At 34.2% G+C, this 21,137-nt stretch overlaps 1 protein-coding gene across 1 annotated transcript; it reads right to left on the minus strand.

The window, feature by feature from the left end:
* Window positions 1-3,226: 3,226 nt before the first annotated feature.
* On the minus strand, window positions 3,227-20,788 carry LOC150101119 (DNA-binding protein inhibitor ID-4-like). The gene is made up of 2 exons (XM_090401121.1): window positions 20,211-20,788; window positions 3,227-6,563 (listed from the first exon to the last, which is right to left on the minus strand). Exons 1-2 carry the CDS (start codon window positions 20,562-20,564, stop codon window positions 6,489-6,491), a joined length of 429 nt encoding a protein of 142 aa, XP_090257247.1. The 5' UTR covers window positions 20,565-20,788; the 3' UTR covers window positions 3,227-6,488.
* Between the last annotated feature and the right edge of the window lie 349 nt (window positions 20,789-21,137).

A 21,137-nucleotide genomic window follows, 5' to 3' on the forward strand; every position in this document is an offset into this window, starting at 1 on the left:
CAATATTCTTTTGCAAGAGCTACTGAAACGTGTAACAATAGAACTTGTTGTCTGTACTGGATCCATCATACAAATTAATAATAAAAAAATAATGCAAAAAGAGAACGAAAATCAAGCTAGTACTAGACAGCAACAGACAAGAAAGCACGTGATTTCGCATGTTGGCGACCAATTCGTACAACCTTCATTTCTTTCTTTCTCCCCTTCAGCATGAATCGACTATTCTTGGCACCAAGCCAAGAAGGGATCTAGAAATGGTGGGCGAACTATACCATATGACTGGTTAACTAGCAACAAATGTTTTGTACGAAAATTCGTTTCTGCGCATAAAAACCGTTCAACGTTTCACTTTAGATAGACTGCAGTAGACACAACATTCTGCAGGCAAGCATTTAACCTGCTCTCGCTGCAAAATTGTAAACAGCCGATCAGAGAGGCGGCAACATACAATTTTTTTTTTATTCGGTGTATCCCGCCTTATTTATTTTAATATTGATCATTCTAAGAATTTTTTGTTTTTATGATAAAAATTTTGTTTCTTAAAAATGAACTTATGAACCGTTCCCCGGCGGCGGCTCCCCCTTCGTGGCGGCGCTCGCATGCTCTGCATGCCCGCTTCCGCCGGCCCTGCATAGCATCATACATGTCCAAAAGATGTGCTTTACATTAGGGGAGATACTAAGGAAAGTGATCAGAACTTTCTCCACCTTTTACCACGAGTTGCCTCAGACCTGAAAATACTTCAGGCGCAAACTTGACTTACCTGTCTGTTTGCTTATTTGGGAAAAATGATTAAAACCAAGTTTATAAAATTGTTTGGTATCTTTAACATATATATATATATATACAGGCTAAAGAGTTCACATCATTTGCCTTAGTATCCCAATGCAAAGCACATGTCCTTATGGACATGTATAATGCTATGCATTATGGGAAGGATCACTATTGAGAACGGTTTCGACCTTTATTGAGGTCTCATCAGTGGAGGCCAGATTCAGAGGTGATACCAAAGTTGAAGTAATGCTGGTCATATTTCCAAATACAAGTAGTCAAAAACCTTATTGCTAAAATAATCTGGATTAGACTATAAATTAAAACTGCCAAGAAATTATAATCTTGGTTTAATCTTTTATTCATATCATAATGTGGTCTCAATACCGAAAACTTCGCACAGAACTGCGAAACCACAGTAACTTACTTTTGCATCTATCTAGAAGTGCTACTAAATTCAAGAAAAAGGGGTGAGAGGAAAAGCGAGTATATTATTTTGGAAAATACTGATTCACACGAAAACGTTTTCTGCACAAAAATTTCCCTAGAATTATGTATATATTTCAATCTTTTGTTCATCAATTTAAGCTCAAAAGAATAAGCAAAAATAATGTTTGAAAATATGAAAAGACATTAATTTGGTTACAGTGAAGATATTCTCGTTCGATATTATTACACTGTAGATGGTTAATGTGGCTACATTCCGGTGGGCAAATTTGACTTAATGTCCGAGTTTATGCATCTTTTACAAGTCAACTTATTAAGCTCTTAAGAAGGTAGTTTTTGTACAGAAATCATTAACAAGGAGAGAATATTAACAGATTACCTGACATATGTTATGACTATATGTTATGACTAAGTTTCTGTACTCCACAAGGCAGGTATCGGCAAATTATCACAAATGAAAATCAACCAGTTCAAAACTTAACCCTGAGATTGAGGCTTTCGCCTTGAGTTACAGCGTAAATTACTGCTCCCTACATAACCAAACGATGTTTGCTGCTACAGCGTGAACTTTCTGTCACTTGCTAATAAGATCACAGCAAGAAACGAACCATCCCCTAGCGGTGGAATTCTCCACAATGCTGAAAGAAAATACAGTTCACCCTTGAACAACAGGTTTAAACTACGCGAGTCTACTTACACGCGGATTTTTTTAAATAAATATATTAGAAAATTTTTTTGAGATTTGCGACAATTTGAAAAAAAAGTCGCAGACGAACAGCGTAGCCTAGAAATATCGAAAAAAATTAAGAAAAAGTCGAGAGAAATGTAAAGATGCAGTATTAACTCATAACTGCATAGAATTAACTTATTAAATAATTAGCATAAAATAAAAATTCATTAGTGTATAGGCTAGGCTACCATAAAGCAATCATATTGCTGCTGCTTCGTTATACCTGTAAATAAATATGAATTTCTTTTTCCAATTATCTTTTCATTTTTGATGTCTAGTATTAGTAATACGTATAATATCTACAGTGTTTTGTATCTATTAAGAAAATATTGATGGAGGTATTGACAGACATACGATTCATCTTATATCTTATAAACAGACGACGTAAACTTACGGTATCGATAAATACAGTACAGTACAGTACTGTAAATGTATTTTCTCTTCCTTGTGATTTTCTTTTCTCTAGCTTACTTGATTGTAAGAATACAGTATATAATAAATATAACATAACATACAAAATATGTGTTAATCGACCGTTTATGTTATCGGTAAGGCTTCTGGTCAACAGTAGGCTATTAGTAGTTAATTTTTTGGGGAGTCAAGTTATACGCGGATTTTCGCCTCAGGTGTCGCGCCCCTAACCCGCCCCCCGCGTTGGGGGGCGGGTTAGGGGCGCGTATATTCCTATTAGGTTAGGGGCGCGTATGTATATTCCTAATAACTAAATGTCATTAGGAATATACATATACAGTTGTATATGTATATTCCTAATGACATTTAGTTATTTGATCATAGGGTTTCATTTTCTAGTAAATAATATATAAACATAAACAACAAAAATGATTTTATAATGGAAATACCTGAAATTTAAGAATCCGTTTCTATAAATGAGCTATGGTTTAATGTGTCATGAAGAAAGAGGAAATTAAAATAGAATGAATAAAAATTACTTAGAGACAAATGAAAGTAAATCATATATTAATAAAATCATTCAATTTAATGATAATAAAATGGACGTTTATCTTCCTCTCATTTATTGCGTAGATGTTTACTGAAAACTTCAGGAGAATGATCATAGCTTCTATTATGATAAGGTTAACATAAATAAAAATTAAGTGTATATGAGCACACTTCTCTATTTGTTGTAACAATCAAAACTAACCTTAAGAGCTTAAATAATAAAGATAAATAAATGCCAAAATTTGTTATGTTGGAAGGAAGCTACTTAAGCGAGTTGCGTATGGAATAAAAATAATAATATAATAAAATAAGGAAACATTTTCATATAAAATTCGCCTTTAATCTTTCAACTTTTATACATATTTCACATCACATAACCTAGAAGGTCTAGGCAAGTATCACAAACATTACAGCACCTCCATGACTACAGTTTCCAAAGCTTTGTTGATTGCGATAGTCTCAAAAGGTGACATAGAAAATCATTTTGAGCTACTTGCAGTATATTATTGCCCTAGTAGTAACCTTACATCCATCAAAATGACAATCTATACAGCAGTTGGATAATTATTACAGAAAATAGTATACAAAAGTATATAATGCGCTGATATATATTCTAATAAAATTCAATTTGGCAAACTGTACATTTTTAAGTAGGCAATGGATTTTTTTTAAAAATTAATCCAAGAAGAATCTTTATATGCACTACACGACCTGATTGGAAGGCAGCTACCAAATCGCTATTGAAAGCTCTGCCTCACTCACTGGTATTATAGGAACATTTCTTTTTATAGCTTTTTTTTTTTGAGCATTTAAAATGGTCAAAAGGTATTGAAGAAAATGAAATGATAATTACAGCCATTTCATTTTCTTCTTTGTGCTTTTACGATGTTAAGCATCTCGATTGCTAGATGTCTAATACTCTTCGAGAAACCTCACCTGTTGAATTAATAATTCACACTGCTTTTAACTCTAGATTAGAAACGATCATTAAAATCAAAGCTATTCATGCTTTCATGACGAAAGCCACAATTCCATTCCCAAGTCTGTCATAAGGAGTTGATCTCTAACAACTTTAAACAGGAATAGGCACCCTATGTAGGACTAAGTAGATCATCCCATTTAGCCTATATTGTGCTACGTATCTCAGAACTGAATTGTCTATATTGTGCTGCATATACCTGAAAGAAAATATTTACATTTCGAGTAGGACAAGATATATCAGCATATTTATTCCGTGAAATTAGTTCCCATATTCAACTCGATATTCACATTCTTTAGAACTATGTTAATAATCACATATCTTTGAAGTTCAAAAATTGCTAATGCACATATTGTAAAACAGAAACGATGCAATGCCAACGAATAAAAAGATAATGCATATGAAACAATAACCAAACAATGTTGACTTGCATACTCGATAACAAAATCTATTTTTTTTTTAAATAAATATTGGTGATATATTTAAAAATTTCCAATTTTTCATGTTCCGAAAGAAATTTATTATTTACATTTTTTGAGTAGCAAAAGTAATATGACAAACTACTTTAATCTTGAAAAGTTCTGAAATTAATCAAAGTTTGAATATTTGGGGGGCGGGATTTACCATTTTTTAAATTGCCATTCAAATTGAAGTGAATGAAATAGATACATAATAATCCTTTGCCCACCTATGGTACAAAATATGACAGACTGATATTAAGATGAAGAAATACCAATGATGTCCACTTTGGTTTGATCAGTCTAATACTGCTGAGTGTAGCTATTTTGTTTAAGGAACTCATATTTGATAAAAACACCCAGTATTTTGACACCATCTGCCCTTGGAACAGCATACAAAATATACGTTTTGCTTCCCGATTATATTTAATTCCAGAAGAGTTGAAAAGTCGCAATTCATAATGCTCTCCTTTCTCCAGCAAAAATAATCCTAAATAGAACTTCCCATCAATAGAACATATCATCTGGTGTAATACCACCACCTTCAGTTTCCATATTGTAACCACCAACTAAGTTTTGATCTACTTATATGAGTATTGTGGTTATTTACCAGGTTTCAAGGGATCGTCCAGATATGAGAACGTTTCTGGTATTCCGAAATGTATTTTGCATATTTCTCCCTTCAAACAAAATTGTTTTGCACTTAAACTTTTAATCAGAAAATGGGATGTTACCCAGCAATGTCTCAGTACGAATAATGTTAATCTGGCAGAACATATACGAAATTATGTTTGAAATGGGCACCCTAATCACACTCAGTATTAATAGCAATATCAAACCGATCCTCTACTATGCAGTCTCTTAAACTTTTTTCTTAGACAGGTAAAGTATCATGCATCATTTCATAAAAGCTTTTAACTATTTTAAAAAACAATCACATTTTAAAACGTGAATGCCGTTTTCCAAAATGTGTAATATGGGAACAGTTATTAATAATGATAAATTTAAAAATGATGGTGGCAGTATTATAGTGACCAGGGCCATCGATCAGAAGTTGGTAAACGCGGTGAAAAAGAGCCAGTTTTACCGAAAAAAGAGTAAATCAGATATTAGAATATAAAAATTTTATTTAAAAAAGCGTCGCCTTATTTATTTATTTATTTTTTTTTATCATAGCTCTAGTAATTCTAGTACCATCCCTCTAGTGACATGAGTTAGCAGTAGGTTTAGAGTTAACATTGTTGAACTTCAAAAATAGCAGCAAGAGACAGTAGCAGTTAGCGAGGATAACAGGATGTTACAGTTATGATAAAAAATACAGTTAAGAGATATTCAAAGTATATAGTTTTTTTTTAAGTAGATAGCTTACTGTTATGAAAACAAGACGATATAAATCCCATTACATTTCTTCGAAATAACTTGAGCGAAAAGATATAAGGTGCTAGTCACACCATACCCGCATTTACTATTCAGTTAATGCGTTTCATTTTTCGAAACAGCACAAGTAAAATATGAGTCCTGCTAAGTTTGAGCAGGTGTTTATTCTCTGGTTAAATGTAGCGCGTTTCTTAACCATTCTAAGCACCCGATGCGTAGCCGTTCATCTATATATATATTCCATACTTGAAAAACAGTTTTTTTTTTTAAAATCTAATATTTATCCTAAATCATTCCCAGTACCACTAAGGATCATGTTAAGATCTAAATAAACATCGGTAACAAACATAACAGGAATTCACCTGTACTTCCAGATGGTATGAGAAACTAAATATGTCCTAACACTTCCAGTTTCAAACTAAACAACAATAGCTTCAACAACAAACAAACAAAATGGCAGTGTTGTTTACTCTCTCGTGCTAGGAACAAATTCGAGTGAACTTAAGCCATAAAAACTGTACATAAATTAAGAATCAGTTTGCAGTCTACACAGCATCTTTCTTAGACGAAACAAGAACGCCAACCATAACTCAAAGTTAAGAGTACACGGAATTTGGTTAACAGACACTGATTTAAGGAAATCACCGTCTTCTGCTCATGTTTTTGTACTGGTATGTCTGTCCACGACTAGCTTGAGCCGTCATCTTGCACTACGAAGCCAGTTTCATTTTCACGAGATCATTTCAGGATAACGCCATACATCTCTTTAACAGGATATGGGCCGCGTCGGTCCTACTATATCAGTCAAATGGCTCGGTACTACTTTGTCCAACAGGTTCACCTGCAACAAAATGATATAAAAGTTAGACATTGTTGTTAGTTTAGTTTTATTATAATGTTAGATTATAATTATAATCTACAAAAATTACAATCTTACAAAGAATATTTTCGGCAGTGATTTTACTAAACAATCAAACAACTGAGTATCACATTCAAGCGATGTGTTAGGTTCGACAACTAGGAATAATTATCCCAAGTTACGACTAACTTGATTTTAGTTTTATTTTCCTTTGAAGCAGTATTTTAAATAATTCAAGTGTTGTCAACCCGATTAGCTGTCCACTCTTTTAAATGCAATAAAACTTCAGATGTGTTATGACCTCTCAGAAGCGGTATCTGTACTTTAGAAGATTTGGACAATAAATCTTATAAAAGAGCAGAGCATTCTTCTTAAATTAATCACTATCATGTGATTGATCAAGTCAAAAACATACGGTAATATACCGTATGTTTTTGATAATATAATATACCATATTTTATTAATCAAGCACACAAAGTAATTATTTATATTAAAATTTCTAGTTTCAAAACTGATCGCAGCATAAATGACTGTGTATTCATCTATTAATATCGCTTCTGATCAAAAGATTCTACTGATTTGAGTATACTCTTTCAAACTAAATGTTCATTCCAGAAGGGAACGCAGAATATCTGCAATGCCTAGTGTTTGAATTGAGAGAACTATTTATCAGTCTTAAAAGCCATTAAACAAGTTTTAACCAGGATGAAGCCTTTTAAGACTTGTAATTATGTTATTTATACAAATAAAAGCACTGAATTTAACAGAAAATCGTAAAAAAAATTTCATTTCGCAGTATTTTTATATCATTCTTTATAATGTCACTACTATTGTTTGTGTTTTCGAATCGTTTTGCTTAAATTTTATGCTAAAAATGGTCCGATTTAAACCAAAACACATGCTCGAAAGGATTTGGGATGTTTCGCTAAAAATTATCAAAATCGTTCCAACCAGAAAGAGAAGTGTCATATGAGCAAATATATGTGACAGGTGCTGCTTACGCATATTTGTAACAAGCCTGAAAAAAAAAACAGAATTTTAATTTGGATAAGTAATCAGCTAGATTAATTAGCCAAATATTTAGTAATAGTTATGAACTTTTTTTCCACCTCCAAGCGTATGTAGCAGATGTGCGTATGCACCTGAAAGATTTTACAGCAAAATTTTCTTGAGAAAGTATTAAACATTAAGTTTAATGGTAACATGTATTTTAACTATGCTCTTGATTTATTATCGTAAATTGAAACATAAAAATCTTATTCTTTTGGTTTCAGGTTAAATTCAAAGTTAAAATACGTACATACTGCAAAATAGCCCGAAACCTCGGTAATTCAATGTTGTTGTACGACTTTGGTCACGACTGTCTTCCTTCAAATGTAACCCTTGTCCACATCATAACGGAACTTCAGATTATAACCAGTGATCATAACAGTGAAGAAAAATTATTCAATCGACACCTGCACCTTGAAGCAGCAATTAACATTTTTATCGTAATTCCAAACATGAAAGGTCGTTCACCCTATAGTATGTTCGCTAGTAGCGCGAAAAACTAACACTCGGAAGAAAATAAGTGCACGTAATTAATGCTTCCTTAGCGTGCAAAATAACTTTAGCATACAAATCGCAGAATTAATTAAATAAATAAACAAAGTGGGAAGCAAAGTATCTAAGAACAAAAAATGACTTTAAGAGTTGATGATTTATACCATTCGTCCCATTCTTTCAAGAAATACCATTCACAGACAAACAAGTCGACATTTCACACCTGTGACAAACTTGAAGAAGACAAAAATTAGTAATAATCCAATGATCAGAGAAAATTCGCTGCCTTCCGAATGTACTCTTAATTGGTAGCTAATACAATTTATTACTTCCGCAAATAATTTTAAATTTATGAGAAACAGAGGTTGCGGTAACTGCTAATTAAGTAGCTCTAATAGGGTTTTAAGTTAAAGTTATTTCAAGGCTTTTATACTACAGTAGGTTCACTAAAAGCGGATTAAAGAGGAATTCGTTTGCAAGCATATCATATCATGCTTCTTAATGATACTAGTATAACATATACGTAAGTTAAAACAGCAACCTTAATTTTAAAACACTGACTTGTTCATTAATAGAAATTCTATAAACGGCTTAAATCATTGGATAAACTAATTTTTGAGGCCATGCGATGGATTATAGATTTCGTACGATTTCTGCTGGGAAAAATTGATCACCATCAACCTCCTGGAATGTGCCCTCAAGGGGTGTCCAGGCGTTCAACGTGTACAATTTACCCCCAAAGTAGTCTATCTTTGTCAGCACTCCAATATTTCGTACTTCAAAAGACTTCTAAATGAATTAATCCACCTAGACCTTCATCTTTCTCTGGGTCTCTTTCATGCCATCCCACACTTGTTTCGATAACCTTTCTTCTCCCATTCTGTTTAAGTGAATATACCACCTCAGATTACCCCTGCTCACACATCTTGAATGCAAACAATGTCAAGTTCCTTCCTAACATCATTTTTCATGTGAATCTTCCAGTGATGCCATCTGATCATTCCCATAATCTTTCTCAGAATTCTCATATCTGTGGTCTTTGATCAAGTGCTTTATTGCTAACCCAACTCTCCGATCCATAACTTAAATACTGGGTTTGAACATTGTTTTGCATACTGCTAGTTCAGCTAATCTCTCTCTCTCTCTCTCTCTCTCTTATAGAGAAACTTCCCGAGTCTATTAGAGTTGGTTAGCCTTCATAACAGGCACCTAAAGTCATGAGAACAATATATATTTTATTAACTGCATGGGTTCATCGAACCGGTCTGCATGTTTTGCGTAGGTAAAAGCTCAGAAATTCGGGTGTTTACTCACGAAAATACTCTGCCAAATCCGTAAGCGGATCGACTAACTCACTCCAGTTGACAGAATCCTTATTAAAAAAAAAAAGTTCCTCGCACAGAAGACGGAATTCAAATCCAGGTCAGCAGAAGGGCAGATGTCACGTCATATTGGTCGCTGGGACCCCATAAAAGCGCCACAGGTTTTATAAACAGTACTTAAACATGACTTCCATTGTCAACCCAAAGTAGTTCACGATGAACAATAAAGCAATTTATCATAACAGCTTGAAAAATCCATTCCATTATTTAAAATTTTAATTCGGATGTTAGTCAACTTGCACACATCCTACGCATGACTGATATCACGATACTAGGATACTGTAGGTTGCCAACCGGTCTAGCATCCTGGTTCGCAAACTCATGTACCGATTTTAGATATGATTACAACATACATTCTAAAATCAGCCCATTACAGTTGATGCACATATCCTTGTTTCTATGTGGAAGCAAACTGAAACTTGACCACCGAAACAGTTGCAGTCTACGATCACCATTACTCGCAGAGTTGGTTTGTTGACTCGAGCAACCTGTCGCATATGGGATCGATATAAAAAGACGAAGGAAAATATCCTGATTACTACGCTCTGATAAATTCACCGTTAATATCTAATAACACGTTTTAAGCATTTTTGGTTCCAAGAGGTCTGAAGTTTGAGCCTCTGGTATTTTTCATTTTGTTTGAATACCAGACAATGGTCAGCAAAACAGCTAATGTTAAAATGATCACGCGAAAATCGATCCTGACAACGCAATATCAGATATGTAAATAGGCCAGAGTGAGCTTTAATCTATAAGATGTCTTGAATTTGGCAGTGAAAACGAACTTGAAATCTTGTATATTACAAACATAAAAATTGCAAATTAATAACTAAGCTGCATGATGTGAAGGACGGAAGTTTTAACCAGTCGTCCATTGGAGATGATTATAGGGCATGATGATTCAGTTAACCAGCACCAGTGTAAATCACAGATTGCAAAGTGATGCAAACTCTTGCATATATTAATTTGAATGATTCACTTTATGATTCCATAAGAATAAAGATGAACAAGGTAAGCTGAACAATCCTTTCATAAAACGTCTGTAGAGGATTTTGATTTAGAATCTGTTGAAGCATGAAAATTAAACCTGGTTCTTACGAAAGTGTCACTTAAATTAAATTTAGCACTCATTCAATTTAGTAATGGCCAAAGTTCTGGTCGTGAGTAGCGTCAATAGAAAAATACGAGATCGCATTTGAGTACGTGCACATTGAAAAATTGAAGGGTTTAATCGAAAGAGCAGTGAAGACTCGTGAGGAATCTAATATGTTAAATGAAAGGATCTGTTGAAATCCTTTTGTGTTGGCAGTACCACAATGAAAAATAGTAATCCATACAATCACTGCAGAAGGAATGCATTAGTATCCCTAAAGGACCGAAGATGATAGTAAGAGCTGGTGAAACATGGAAACTACACTAATACAAGTGGATTAGTAATGATACGTAATATGTAGAAACAAGGCAGATTCCAGAATAAGTAAAACTTGTAAAGGGATAAGTCTGAGAAGTTAAACTAAATTAAATGTTATGGTGTATAACAAAGGATGAAAGTGGACCAGTAGAAACGATGTTTTATGATCCGTACGGTCTCCGTATTTGAAATGAAAGAGATGAGGGTTTTTTTTTTTTTTGGAGCTTTTTTACCGATCAGCACATAATTACTCCACGATTTCAATTATCAATATGGGGATATTAAGGAAGACATTAAAAAAGCTCAAAATACCATTTTTGTTTGTTATTTTTCTAGCAACATGGGCGCCTTCGAAACACTCCCTAAATTATAGGTGAGTGTGATTATGATTCATTATGAAACGTTTGGTAAGATTTCGTGAAAACTGCTATTACAGGATGCACTATTCCTCCATCGGTTTTTTTTAATTATTTTTTTATTTTTATGATTGCAGTTTTAATGACTGGCGTATCCTCTCTCTATGGCTTATTCGTGATTTCTCAGTTTTAACACAAAAGTTCACAGACACAATTTAACATCACATAAAATGACGTTTTAAGATTACACGATTAAGCGCTGCCAAATATTCAGTTAACCAGCATAGCATGATGGAAAGCTCAAAAGCTGTATCTACAATAGAAACTATCGTCTGAAACGGGGAGATGATTATGAGCAGGATGGTTTTCCGCTGCCTTCTTGCTGTAAGTATATTTTGACTGGAGTGGTGTGTGTTCACGGGACGGGTTTGCCTGTTTTGAGGGATGAAAAACCCTCTCCCACCGTATGAGACCGATTAACTCACCTTTAGTCGAAAGAGACCAGATAAGGGTTCCTCAGGCCATGGGCTGGAATCGAACCAAGGTCATTCCGCCCAAAGGGCTTCGTCTATACCGACTGAGCCACGAAGGCTCTCTCCTGTAGAATACTCCTAATAAAAGTGCCAGATCACTAATATTCAACCGAGAACAAATTTCACTTAGTGTGACTCTGTAGTACTTAGCTTAAGAGTGATTAACAAGATTCTTGATAAATATGGAAACGTCAAATTTTTTCTATATGAAGTCATTGTTGAGGGGGAAAATAGTCTGTAGCCATTTTTTTTTTCTTTTAATTATACTAGAAACTATCCTTAATGAAAATGCAATATTAGAAGACGACAGCATCATGCACTTCAGTTCTATATTCTCAGTTGCTTCAACTAGGACTAATCAAGTGAATTTATTAACGCTACTTTACTTTTTTCTCACTACAGCTGGGACTTCAATCTCGCAAATTTTAGTGATCGGTTTCTGATCATATGTAGACACTAAATCGCTAAATTTTGTCTGACACATTTTATCAATACCAGCATATTTAGCGAAACGAGTTGCACGTGTAAGTCCTATGTCAGGTTGGAAGTGAATAAGAATCAAGCATTAAATATTGTAATCCGCTTTCACGGAGCAAGTTGGTACCTTGTCTTATGGTAGTTCTTCAAACCAAATGATACACATGACCAACCAGACACTCCGCTCTTCAAAGACAACAAAAAAAAAAGTCGAATTAAATTGTTTCAGCAGCAAATACAAGTTTATAATCATCAACATGGTCATTAGTGCTTTTTTCTGCTGGTAAATTCAGCAACTTATTTGTTTTCTAAGCTAAATAAAAATATAAAAATCAGCTGAATATTCGTGATCAGAATGCTGCATCTAATTCATAGGTTATTCATAGGCTTAATGGATTATTGTCACATCTCCGAAGGTTTTTTTTTTTTTTTACAAGTTAGTCTTCGTTCCGGCAGCGTCATATTTCCGCTCAGATTTATTTTCTTCCTTTAATGTGTTTGAAAAATAATGAGGTTAAAAATGTAAAAATATGGTTACCCAGTGTTTCACTCATCACATAAAGTCAAATATTGGACTAGAAGAAACATTAAAGGGGTTCATATCATCTTCTTGATAATGAAAGCTGCAAATGTGCTTAATTTCTGAATAACTAATGGGAAATTTTTACTAATGTAACCAAATAAAGTCAAAATTACCTACTCCGAGAATTCTTTTTCATAGTAAAACTCAAAACGATATTTTGATTACTGTTGAGATTTACCGTCCTTCATCTCTTAAGCTCATTATTCTTAACTGTTGCCATAATTATGACCAATCTTTAGCGCTGAAATACTTCAGAGTCATTAATGGCATCCAAGGAAGGCGATCGAAAAAAAAAATTACCAGTGTTTTTAATAACAGGATTGGATTACAAGTTTTAAAATTTAAAGCATGCTAAGGCCCCCAAAATGTATGTATTTATGTTATCAGTCACGTAGTCTCAAGGTTTGCCTGGTCCGCTGGAGAAAAATCCATCAAACACAATTAGTATAGACTAGACAATTCAGATTTCGATTGCAAAGACCAGAAAATTTTACTTGAGAATTCATACCCAGATTTTTCTCAAAGGACGCATGTTCTTTCGACTGCGCCATTCAGGATGGCGTACTTATCAAAATGTCTATATTCATTCTGTCGTTTGTTTATAAAACAAAAGGATGACTTTTGTTCATTTGTAGCGAGAGACTCCACATGGAATTACTGCATTACAAGAAAACTTAAATTTTTATGGATTAAGAGAGCTACAAAACTCCTAAGCCTTCTTTCCGAAATACGCGTTAATCCACTATTTGATTTCTTCTTTCGAGAAAAAGTGTGCATTTGTTTTTAAATCCCATGCTTTAACTTGGATATTAAAACAGCTTATTACAAAGGGGAAAAATATTGATTGTGACAGGAATTCTCAATTTCCTGTTGATTACAAAGAAAAAAAAAATCTTAATCGTGCCTCCTATTAAGATTTTGACTGGGAGTCAATATCCTGGGCATATTATTTACTCAAAAGAAAGTAACCACAATAAAATGTTAACATAGATTATCAAGAGATATTTTATGCAAATCCAAACCCCAAATGGGAATTGGTTCATATACTGTTTGTTTATCCGACTGATCACAAGCTGTAAAATAGAATAGCAAAAGAGAAGAGGGGAGGAAATGAGTTATAACAGGATGTCAAGACCGGAGGCACGATTAAACAGGAGAAACACAAGCTTCGTGAACTATCAGGTTTAGAAAATACTACTGAACTATCGAATATTCAAAACGAAGCAAGCGCCTCCTTCCCTCTTCACCAAGACTACAATTAACCGTATAATCATCTCAATTTATAAATCAGGCAATCTACCATTTCTTTTGAAATTGTTACTTTGTGTGTGTGTGTGTGTGTGTGTGTGTGTGTGTGTGTGTGTGTGTGTGTGTGTGTGTGTGTGTGTGTGTGTGTGTGTACAATATATTTGCATACAGATATTAATGATAAGAGTCTTAATATTCCAAAGAGAATGGGGTTACAGCTTAAACCACGTCCCAGATCTAACTAGTAATTATGTGATGAGAACGCAGACGGCTGATATGTGGGTGGCCACTACGATCTTCTCAATGTGATTATTGAAAGTAACTACGACATGGGAGAGAATTAACAACGTACAGTATAAAGCTTGTAGGCGCCGTCTTGAAGCAGCGAGAAAAGACATTTGCACCTAACTGAATTTTTAAGATTTTTGAACCCCCCCAAAAAAAGTAAATTTTCCATATCAGTGGACATGTTTGAGCCATTTTCTGAGATACTGAAATTTCAAAATACACCAAACTGGATATAATAAATTCAGCAATAACGATAGGAGATCTGCAAGTCTCTTACATATCAAGTCGTGCCTGTAAGATACTTTGGCTGTTGGGGACAACATACTCTGAAAACAAGTTGAATCTTTTTTTGCTGAAAAAGTAGAAAGTTCTCTAATGAATTAAGAGTTTATAATATCACCCCATATTTAAGAAATATGAACTATCAGCTGCTAAAGCATTGTGTAATCGTAACTAAAAATTATCCATCCTAAGGATAGGAGAAAACCTGAAGAATTAGAGTGCTGCAAACTAACTTCTGTACGCATTTCTAAAGTCTATTCTGAGAGCGATTCTGATCTTACAACGAACTACTGATTAATGAAATAGTGCCGCTAAAATATATGTTGAGCTTTCGAAATATATATATTCCTGCTACCCTTTCCACAAGAAAGGGATATATATGAAAAACTGAATTTCAGAGTTTAATGGGTTAAAATACTGGAATTTCATGAATAAAACTCCTAACTGATTTAGATGTGTTTTTTAATAAGATTAAAATTGTGGTTGAAAACGGAATATTATAAAATTAAGTTAACAGAGTACCATTTGTGTTTATGTTTAGTATTCTATTTCTCAAAGCCAATGCACGCACACGCACACTGGAACTCTTAATGTGGAATTCCATGTTTGAATGAATAAAGCTAGTTCTGCCATGAAACAGAGAAATCTCTCATTCCGGTCTTGATGACCGAGTGGATAACAGAGTATCCACTATCAAAACAAATGGCTGTGTGAATTCGAATCCATGTCCACGGTGGATGTTTATGAAGCCTTAGGGTGGTAGATGAATTTCATCGCATTATCTTGATGATTATCTTGATTATCCTTAGCCAAACCCAGTACTCATATACAATAGATATTACGACTTTTCATGGGGAGTTACATGTTTCCTAAACTCAGTCCAGGCCTAAATTCTGTCCTTTAACAAATTAAGAATCCATCTGCCGATTTCAGTGGGAGCATCAAAGAAATGTCCATTACAATCCCAACTTGGGAATCTTGGGAAAATGGACAAATAACTGCACATTGAGATTTACTGCATTCAGAAGATGTTGTAGTGTTTGATAGTTAATAAACGTTATGGATAGCTAATCAGATAATGAAAATCATTGGTAGCAATGATGCAAGGGGATACAAATTCGAAATTACACCAGTAAACAATCGCTCTTTGGAAAATTTATATAGAAAGGTCTAATATGACATAAACGTGAATGATTTAAGACTCGCATTCTCCGAATGTTTGGCATTTCTTACATTTCATTTCATGATGCTGTTTAATTTCGGTCAACATATGAGGGATTAAAAATCTCAAATACGATAACATATTCATTATATTAAACAGAGATGAATCAGGAACAGATAATGTCTTCCGATTGTACTTAAGTTGTTTCACAATAGTAGTAAAAGGTAACTATTTGAAGCATTTTTAGTTTGTTTTTCTTATTTTTCAAAACTATTTCAAAATGCTAATCTAGACGAAAGTTGAGTTCGGGATTTCCCACGCATACAAACTACGACAGCCATCACCCAATTACGATGTGTCTCCAAAAAAATAACATTGTTTCTATCAAGAAGCTAACCATTTATTTACACATTCTGCAAGAGTTATATAGCCGGTTTCTAAACCCTAAAGATTTATAAAGGGCATCTCACTCAAACCAGTTCCGTTAACTGTTTTTAAGGAGGAACATTTCATCTACTTCTGTCTGAAACGATCTGATTAATGCTCCCTGGAGATGGTTTCGCAAGCCTAAGATAAATATTCACTCAACTTTCCGGCTGATATTGCTTTACTTAGCAGTTACTTTGTCATGTGTGCTTCGTATTTCTTTTGCCAGTTTTGTTATCAGCTTCAAATATACAGATTATCGATTAATCATTTCTTAGTTTTGGTACATGTTGTATATTGTATAGAGTACATATATATAATTACGAAAGTGTTCCATTTTTTCACAATAAACAAAATAAAATAAAAGGATCTTAAAAGATATAACACCTGAAATATAGTCAAAAGAATACCATACTTAATAAATTTATTTACACGGAATAAATTAGGTTACGGTGCTATCAAATCTCATCTCAACTTAGGTTTACTCAAACGATATATGCAGAAAAGTGTTGCACTGGCGGAGAGAGCGCAAGTTGCAGTGTATTTTCACCGAAGCTACAAACTGCTCATAGCAGTTTTTCACCTTCGTATTTCGAAGAAATGTTTGGGACTTACATTTGAAATGGAGAACTTAAAGGTAGCCATAATAAGATCTTAAAAGTCATCTTTGACAAATGACGTAACTGTTCAGACTTTGGTACCTCCTTCCTGACTATCAAATACTTTTGATGCATCTTCCATGTCACATTAAATTTTAAAACAATAATAAGCAAACAGTCTTGTCTTTAAAAATTTCCAGATTGTTTTATATATTCCTAATTCAATAATTCTATTATAATAACCAAACAACCATATTTTGAAATCGTAAGGAAAAACTTAAAAGTTTTTTAATGCCTTTTTTAGTTAAAGTGGGCCATGTTTAATATCCAAAAGTATAGTTTTCTATGAAAGTTTCGAATCTGTGGTGTAACCTCGTTTTAGGGCAGTATATCCTTTATCTGTGTGCATTTCTTTTCATCTCATAAGCGTGTGACATCATTTCATCCCTAACTGTAGATATGACAACCAATATTTCTGATAAAAAAATAAGCAGATAAACATGATTAGATTATGTGGCTTAAATAGATGATCACATCAAAACACCTCAGATTCATAATCTGCATCCAATTTGGAACTAACACGTTAGGACAAGACCAATGACACGACGGTGCAGTATGTGGCCAAGTGATTAAAGAGAAGAAAAGCGTCTGCTGATGAGTTTCTTTTCTGTTAATGTGGTTCCTACTAAGGTATTTTATAATATACATTGTAGAATTTTCTAACGATTTTTTTCCGGTTTACAATATGAAGAATGCGTGTATGTGAACTACTGCAGACCTTTCAATATATATTTTAAAATATTTACAATTAAATTACTCCAAGTTAGTGGATTCAAAAAAATGTATGGGGTATACGAGATTTAATCATTTCTAGTGAAAAGCAATGATCACCATAGCATAAAGGAAAGATTATATTTAGGTGTATAAAGAGGTATTGTGCTGTTTCTCGTTTAATACCAAACATATCTTAAGACTGAAATGTAAAATTCTTAAAACATATCGAGCAGGTTTTAAGGCATCCAATATTCCTTAAAACACTGAAGAAAAAAAAAAATCTGTAGTCAATTCAATGTTTCGCTGCAGTGTGCATATTCTGGAAATATTCTTTAGAGACAATGGCAGCTCATGAAAGTATTTCTATCTACTTGTATCTGGAAAAATCCTAAATGCGTCTACTTCTTGTTTCGAATGACTGTTAGAAACTAATGCCTTCTAATAGAATTTAGAAATGATCGATACACGTGTCACACTGAAAAAAGCTTTTTTACTTTCTTTTTTTTTTTTACCTTCCATTTTTACTGCTATCTCTTGACAGTCTTTTAATATCTCATGGTACGTCGTCAACACAAGATATCTACCCAAATGAGATACGTTCAAGCTGTGCATCAGACGACATATAAGGAGAGGCAGGTCACCCTGCTATTACTATTATAGTCAACTCGAGCTATTAAGTCTGCCATCTGTCCGCAGTTTAAAACGTGGGGGGAAAGTTTGACAGTGACAAAAGACCGTGTCATCTAAAGTAACGGTTGGTAACATTTGTTCGTTTCTCAAGCGACTGGTTACACAGAAGGCATGTGGAGAAGGGGGAGAGCAATCAGGCACTATGCCAAATTCCTTAGGCATTTGTCATTATATATCTTTTTTAACCTTTTTTTTTTTTTTTTTTTTTTTTTTTTTACAGACAGCAACAAATGTTAAATGGCACCTGGTGAGATGGCACAAGTCTACTGACTCATGTTTTAAATGGTTGCTTCCACATAAACAGCAAATCTACACCGTTTAACGTGATCACCAGTTTTGCAGACTTCATTGATAATTATTCTAAAGGAATAAATATAGAAATATTTATTCCATAAGTTATATCCAAAGGATAACATATGTTCTAAAAATGGCGAAATATTTTCAAGTTGTTTCAGTATATATTAAAGATCTGCGAATTTGCTACTTAACATATTTAAAAACGCATAAAAATAAAATCGTTTTAAATTATCATTGGATATAAATAAATCAAACGGACGGTATGTGATAGGTAATAATAACAACACGTATCGAGAGCATAAAAATCCAATCAGATGTTTACAAGTCTGTATAACGTTAGAGAGAGAGGAAAAAATGTGATGTTTGTTTCCTTCTCTAATGTTATTTTATGGCTAGATAAAAACAAGTTTGCCCATGGCGCCAGAATGAGTGGTTGTAAGAACCGATAAAGCATAGATGTCAAACACTGGTTATTGAAACTTGCTTTAGCAGACGAGCATAACTAATTAAGTCTGCCAGAAAAGGCTGGTTGGAGATTTAACGATAAAATGTTACCTACTGAACTTGGGGGGCTATTCTACAAGTATCAAAGAATTAAAAAATAAATTTTAAAAATGGTGCAATAGGTAAGTGAATAGATAATTTAAAACATGCATAAACATAATTTTAATATTAAAATATTCAACTAATGAACATACACACTGGCTCATAATATCATATTTATGTCGCATTTTAACACAGTTACTGATTATTCCAATATAATTCATGTTAGACCAATTTAACCCATGTATAGGAAGGCAGACATTACGTGACAATTCTTTAGTAGGCGGTGGAAGTATATTACACACTTCCTTCTGACATTTTAACCAATTTGTTAATGACGTTCAGTTCAACAGTGACGGACTTGCTAACCGGGAAATTAGAGATGAATCAGCAGCAGCACCATGACACAACGGAAGCCGGCTATACACACCTACCAACCAATATCCTGCTTGGCCTTATTTGAACCGATCTTTTAACTATAGCGTGTTGAAAGAACCATAGCAACACCGAGACATGTCGGCAACATTCCTTTTCCGGGTTTCTGGTCAATTAGAGCTAGTAGCACGTGCAAGCTGTGAACCGTACATTCCGATTTGTTACGATAATTACTGGATGTTCACCGTTTTTTTAACTCGTCTGCTCTTTTCCGTCATAGAAAAAAAAAATGTGTTAACGTGCACATTTATGAAAACATTTATTAAATTATTATTACGAATCCTCTAGCTGGTATGTAACTTGTATAGTTCAACATCCTAAGAAGTATTTTAATCACAGAAGGATAAGTACATTCAAGGCATTCCGAAGGTTTACTTCAGATATAATTAAACGGATTTAAAAAAAAAAAAAAAAAACTACTCGATGTCCCTACACGTTTTTAAAAATGCCAACCATTCAAACCATATTCACGTCCTCAAATAAAAACTATAATCTACAACTAAGGTACTTACAGAATACTTAATATTCCTTATTAAACGTCGATATTTAAATACAGTTAAACATATCAGGAGGGATCCTTATATTAACACGCAATTCTTACCTCTTGGCCAGCACAAGTGTTGACTACCGCGTTAGCTGACGGCGACAGAACTCCCAAAGGCTGCCTTACCGGACTGCCGCATGCCGAAGAAGTAACGGACTGTCGCGATGCGGGATGTGTTTCCAGAGCAATCTGCAAGTCCACAATATAGTCAATAACATATTGGATAATTTCCAGCTTTGAAAGTTTCTTATTTTTAGGCATGTTCGGAACTAAGTCCTTGAGTTTAGTCAATAACGCTTGCATCTCTTCCTGTGGTACATCCCGGTCTTTCTGTCGAATCTTCGTTGCTTTGTTTTCGCCATTTTTCATGGCAGGCTTACTGGTAACGGGGATATCAGTTTGAGATTTCATGATGACCACCAGGTACAACAGCCAGAATGCTACTACTGACCACGAGGATCTCAATAGTTCTAAACAGATATGAACTCAACAAACACGCTTTATACAAAGAGCTCACTGAGCACGTATAGAGGCGCCGAAGGAGGTATATATTCCTGGAACGACGTAAAGGCGGAGACAGCTACTGACGTCACTGAAAGAAGCAATCACAAGGCTAATTTCGAAAGCGAGCCAATCACATGTTTCCAATAGAGTTGGCAGTCAAAGTTAAAAGTGTGAACGCAACAAGAGAAGCTTGGTGACTTATACAAACATCACGATCAGCTGATAGTGCTTCCCCCCATCCACGTGGACCGTAATTCACTACACGTCTACTGAAAATCGTTGAAGCCAGCAACCGCAGAAAACCTGTGTTTAACGCCATCTAGTAACAAAGGTAACATCGTTTACCAACACTAATAAAAGCACAAGGAGGGGGGAAAATGCAATTTTGTTGCAAATTTGTGATTTTTTAAATTCTGAACAAAAGTCATAATTTTTGTGTAATATATTATACAAAAATTATGTGAGCATATCCAGACACCG

This window comes from Typopeltis vanoorti, chromosome 12, assembly GCF_054136105.1.
Source record: "Typopeltis vanoorti isolate ZY-2024b chromosome 12, IOZ_Tvanoo_1.0, whole genome shotgun sequence".
NCBI lineage: Eukaryota > Metazoa > Arthropoda > Arachnida > Uropygi > Thelyphonidae > Typopeltis > Typopeltis vanoorti.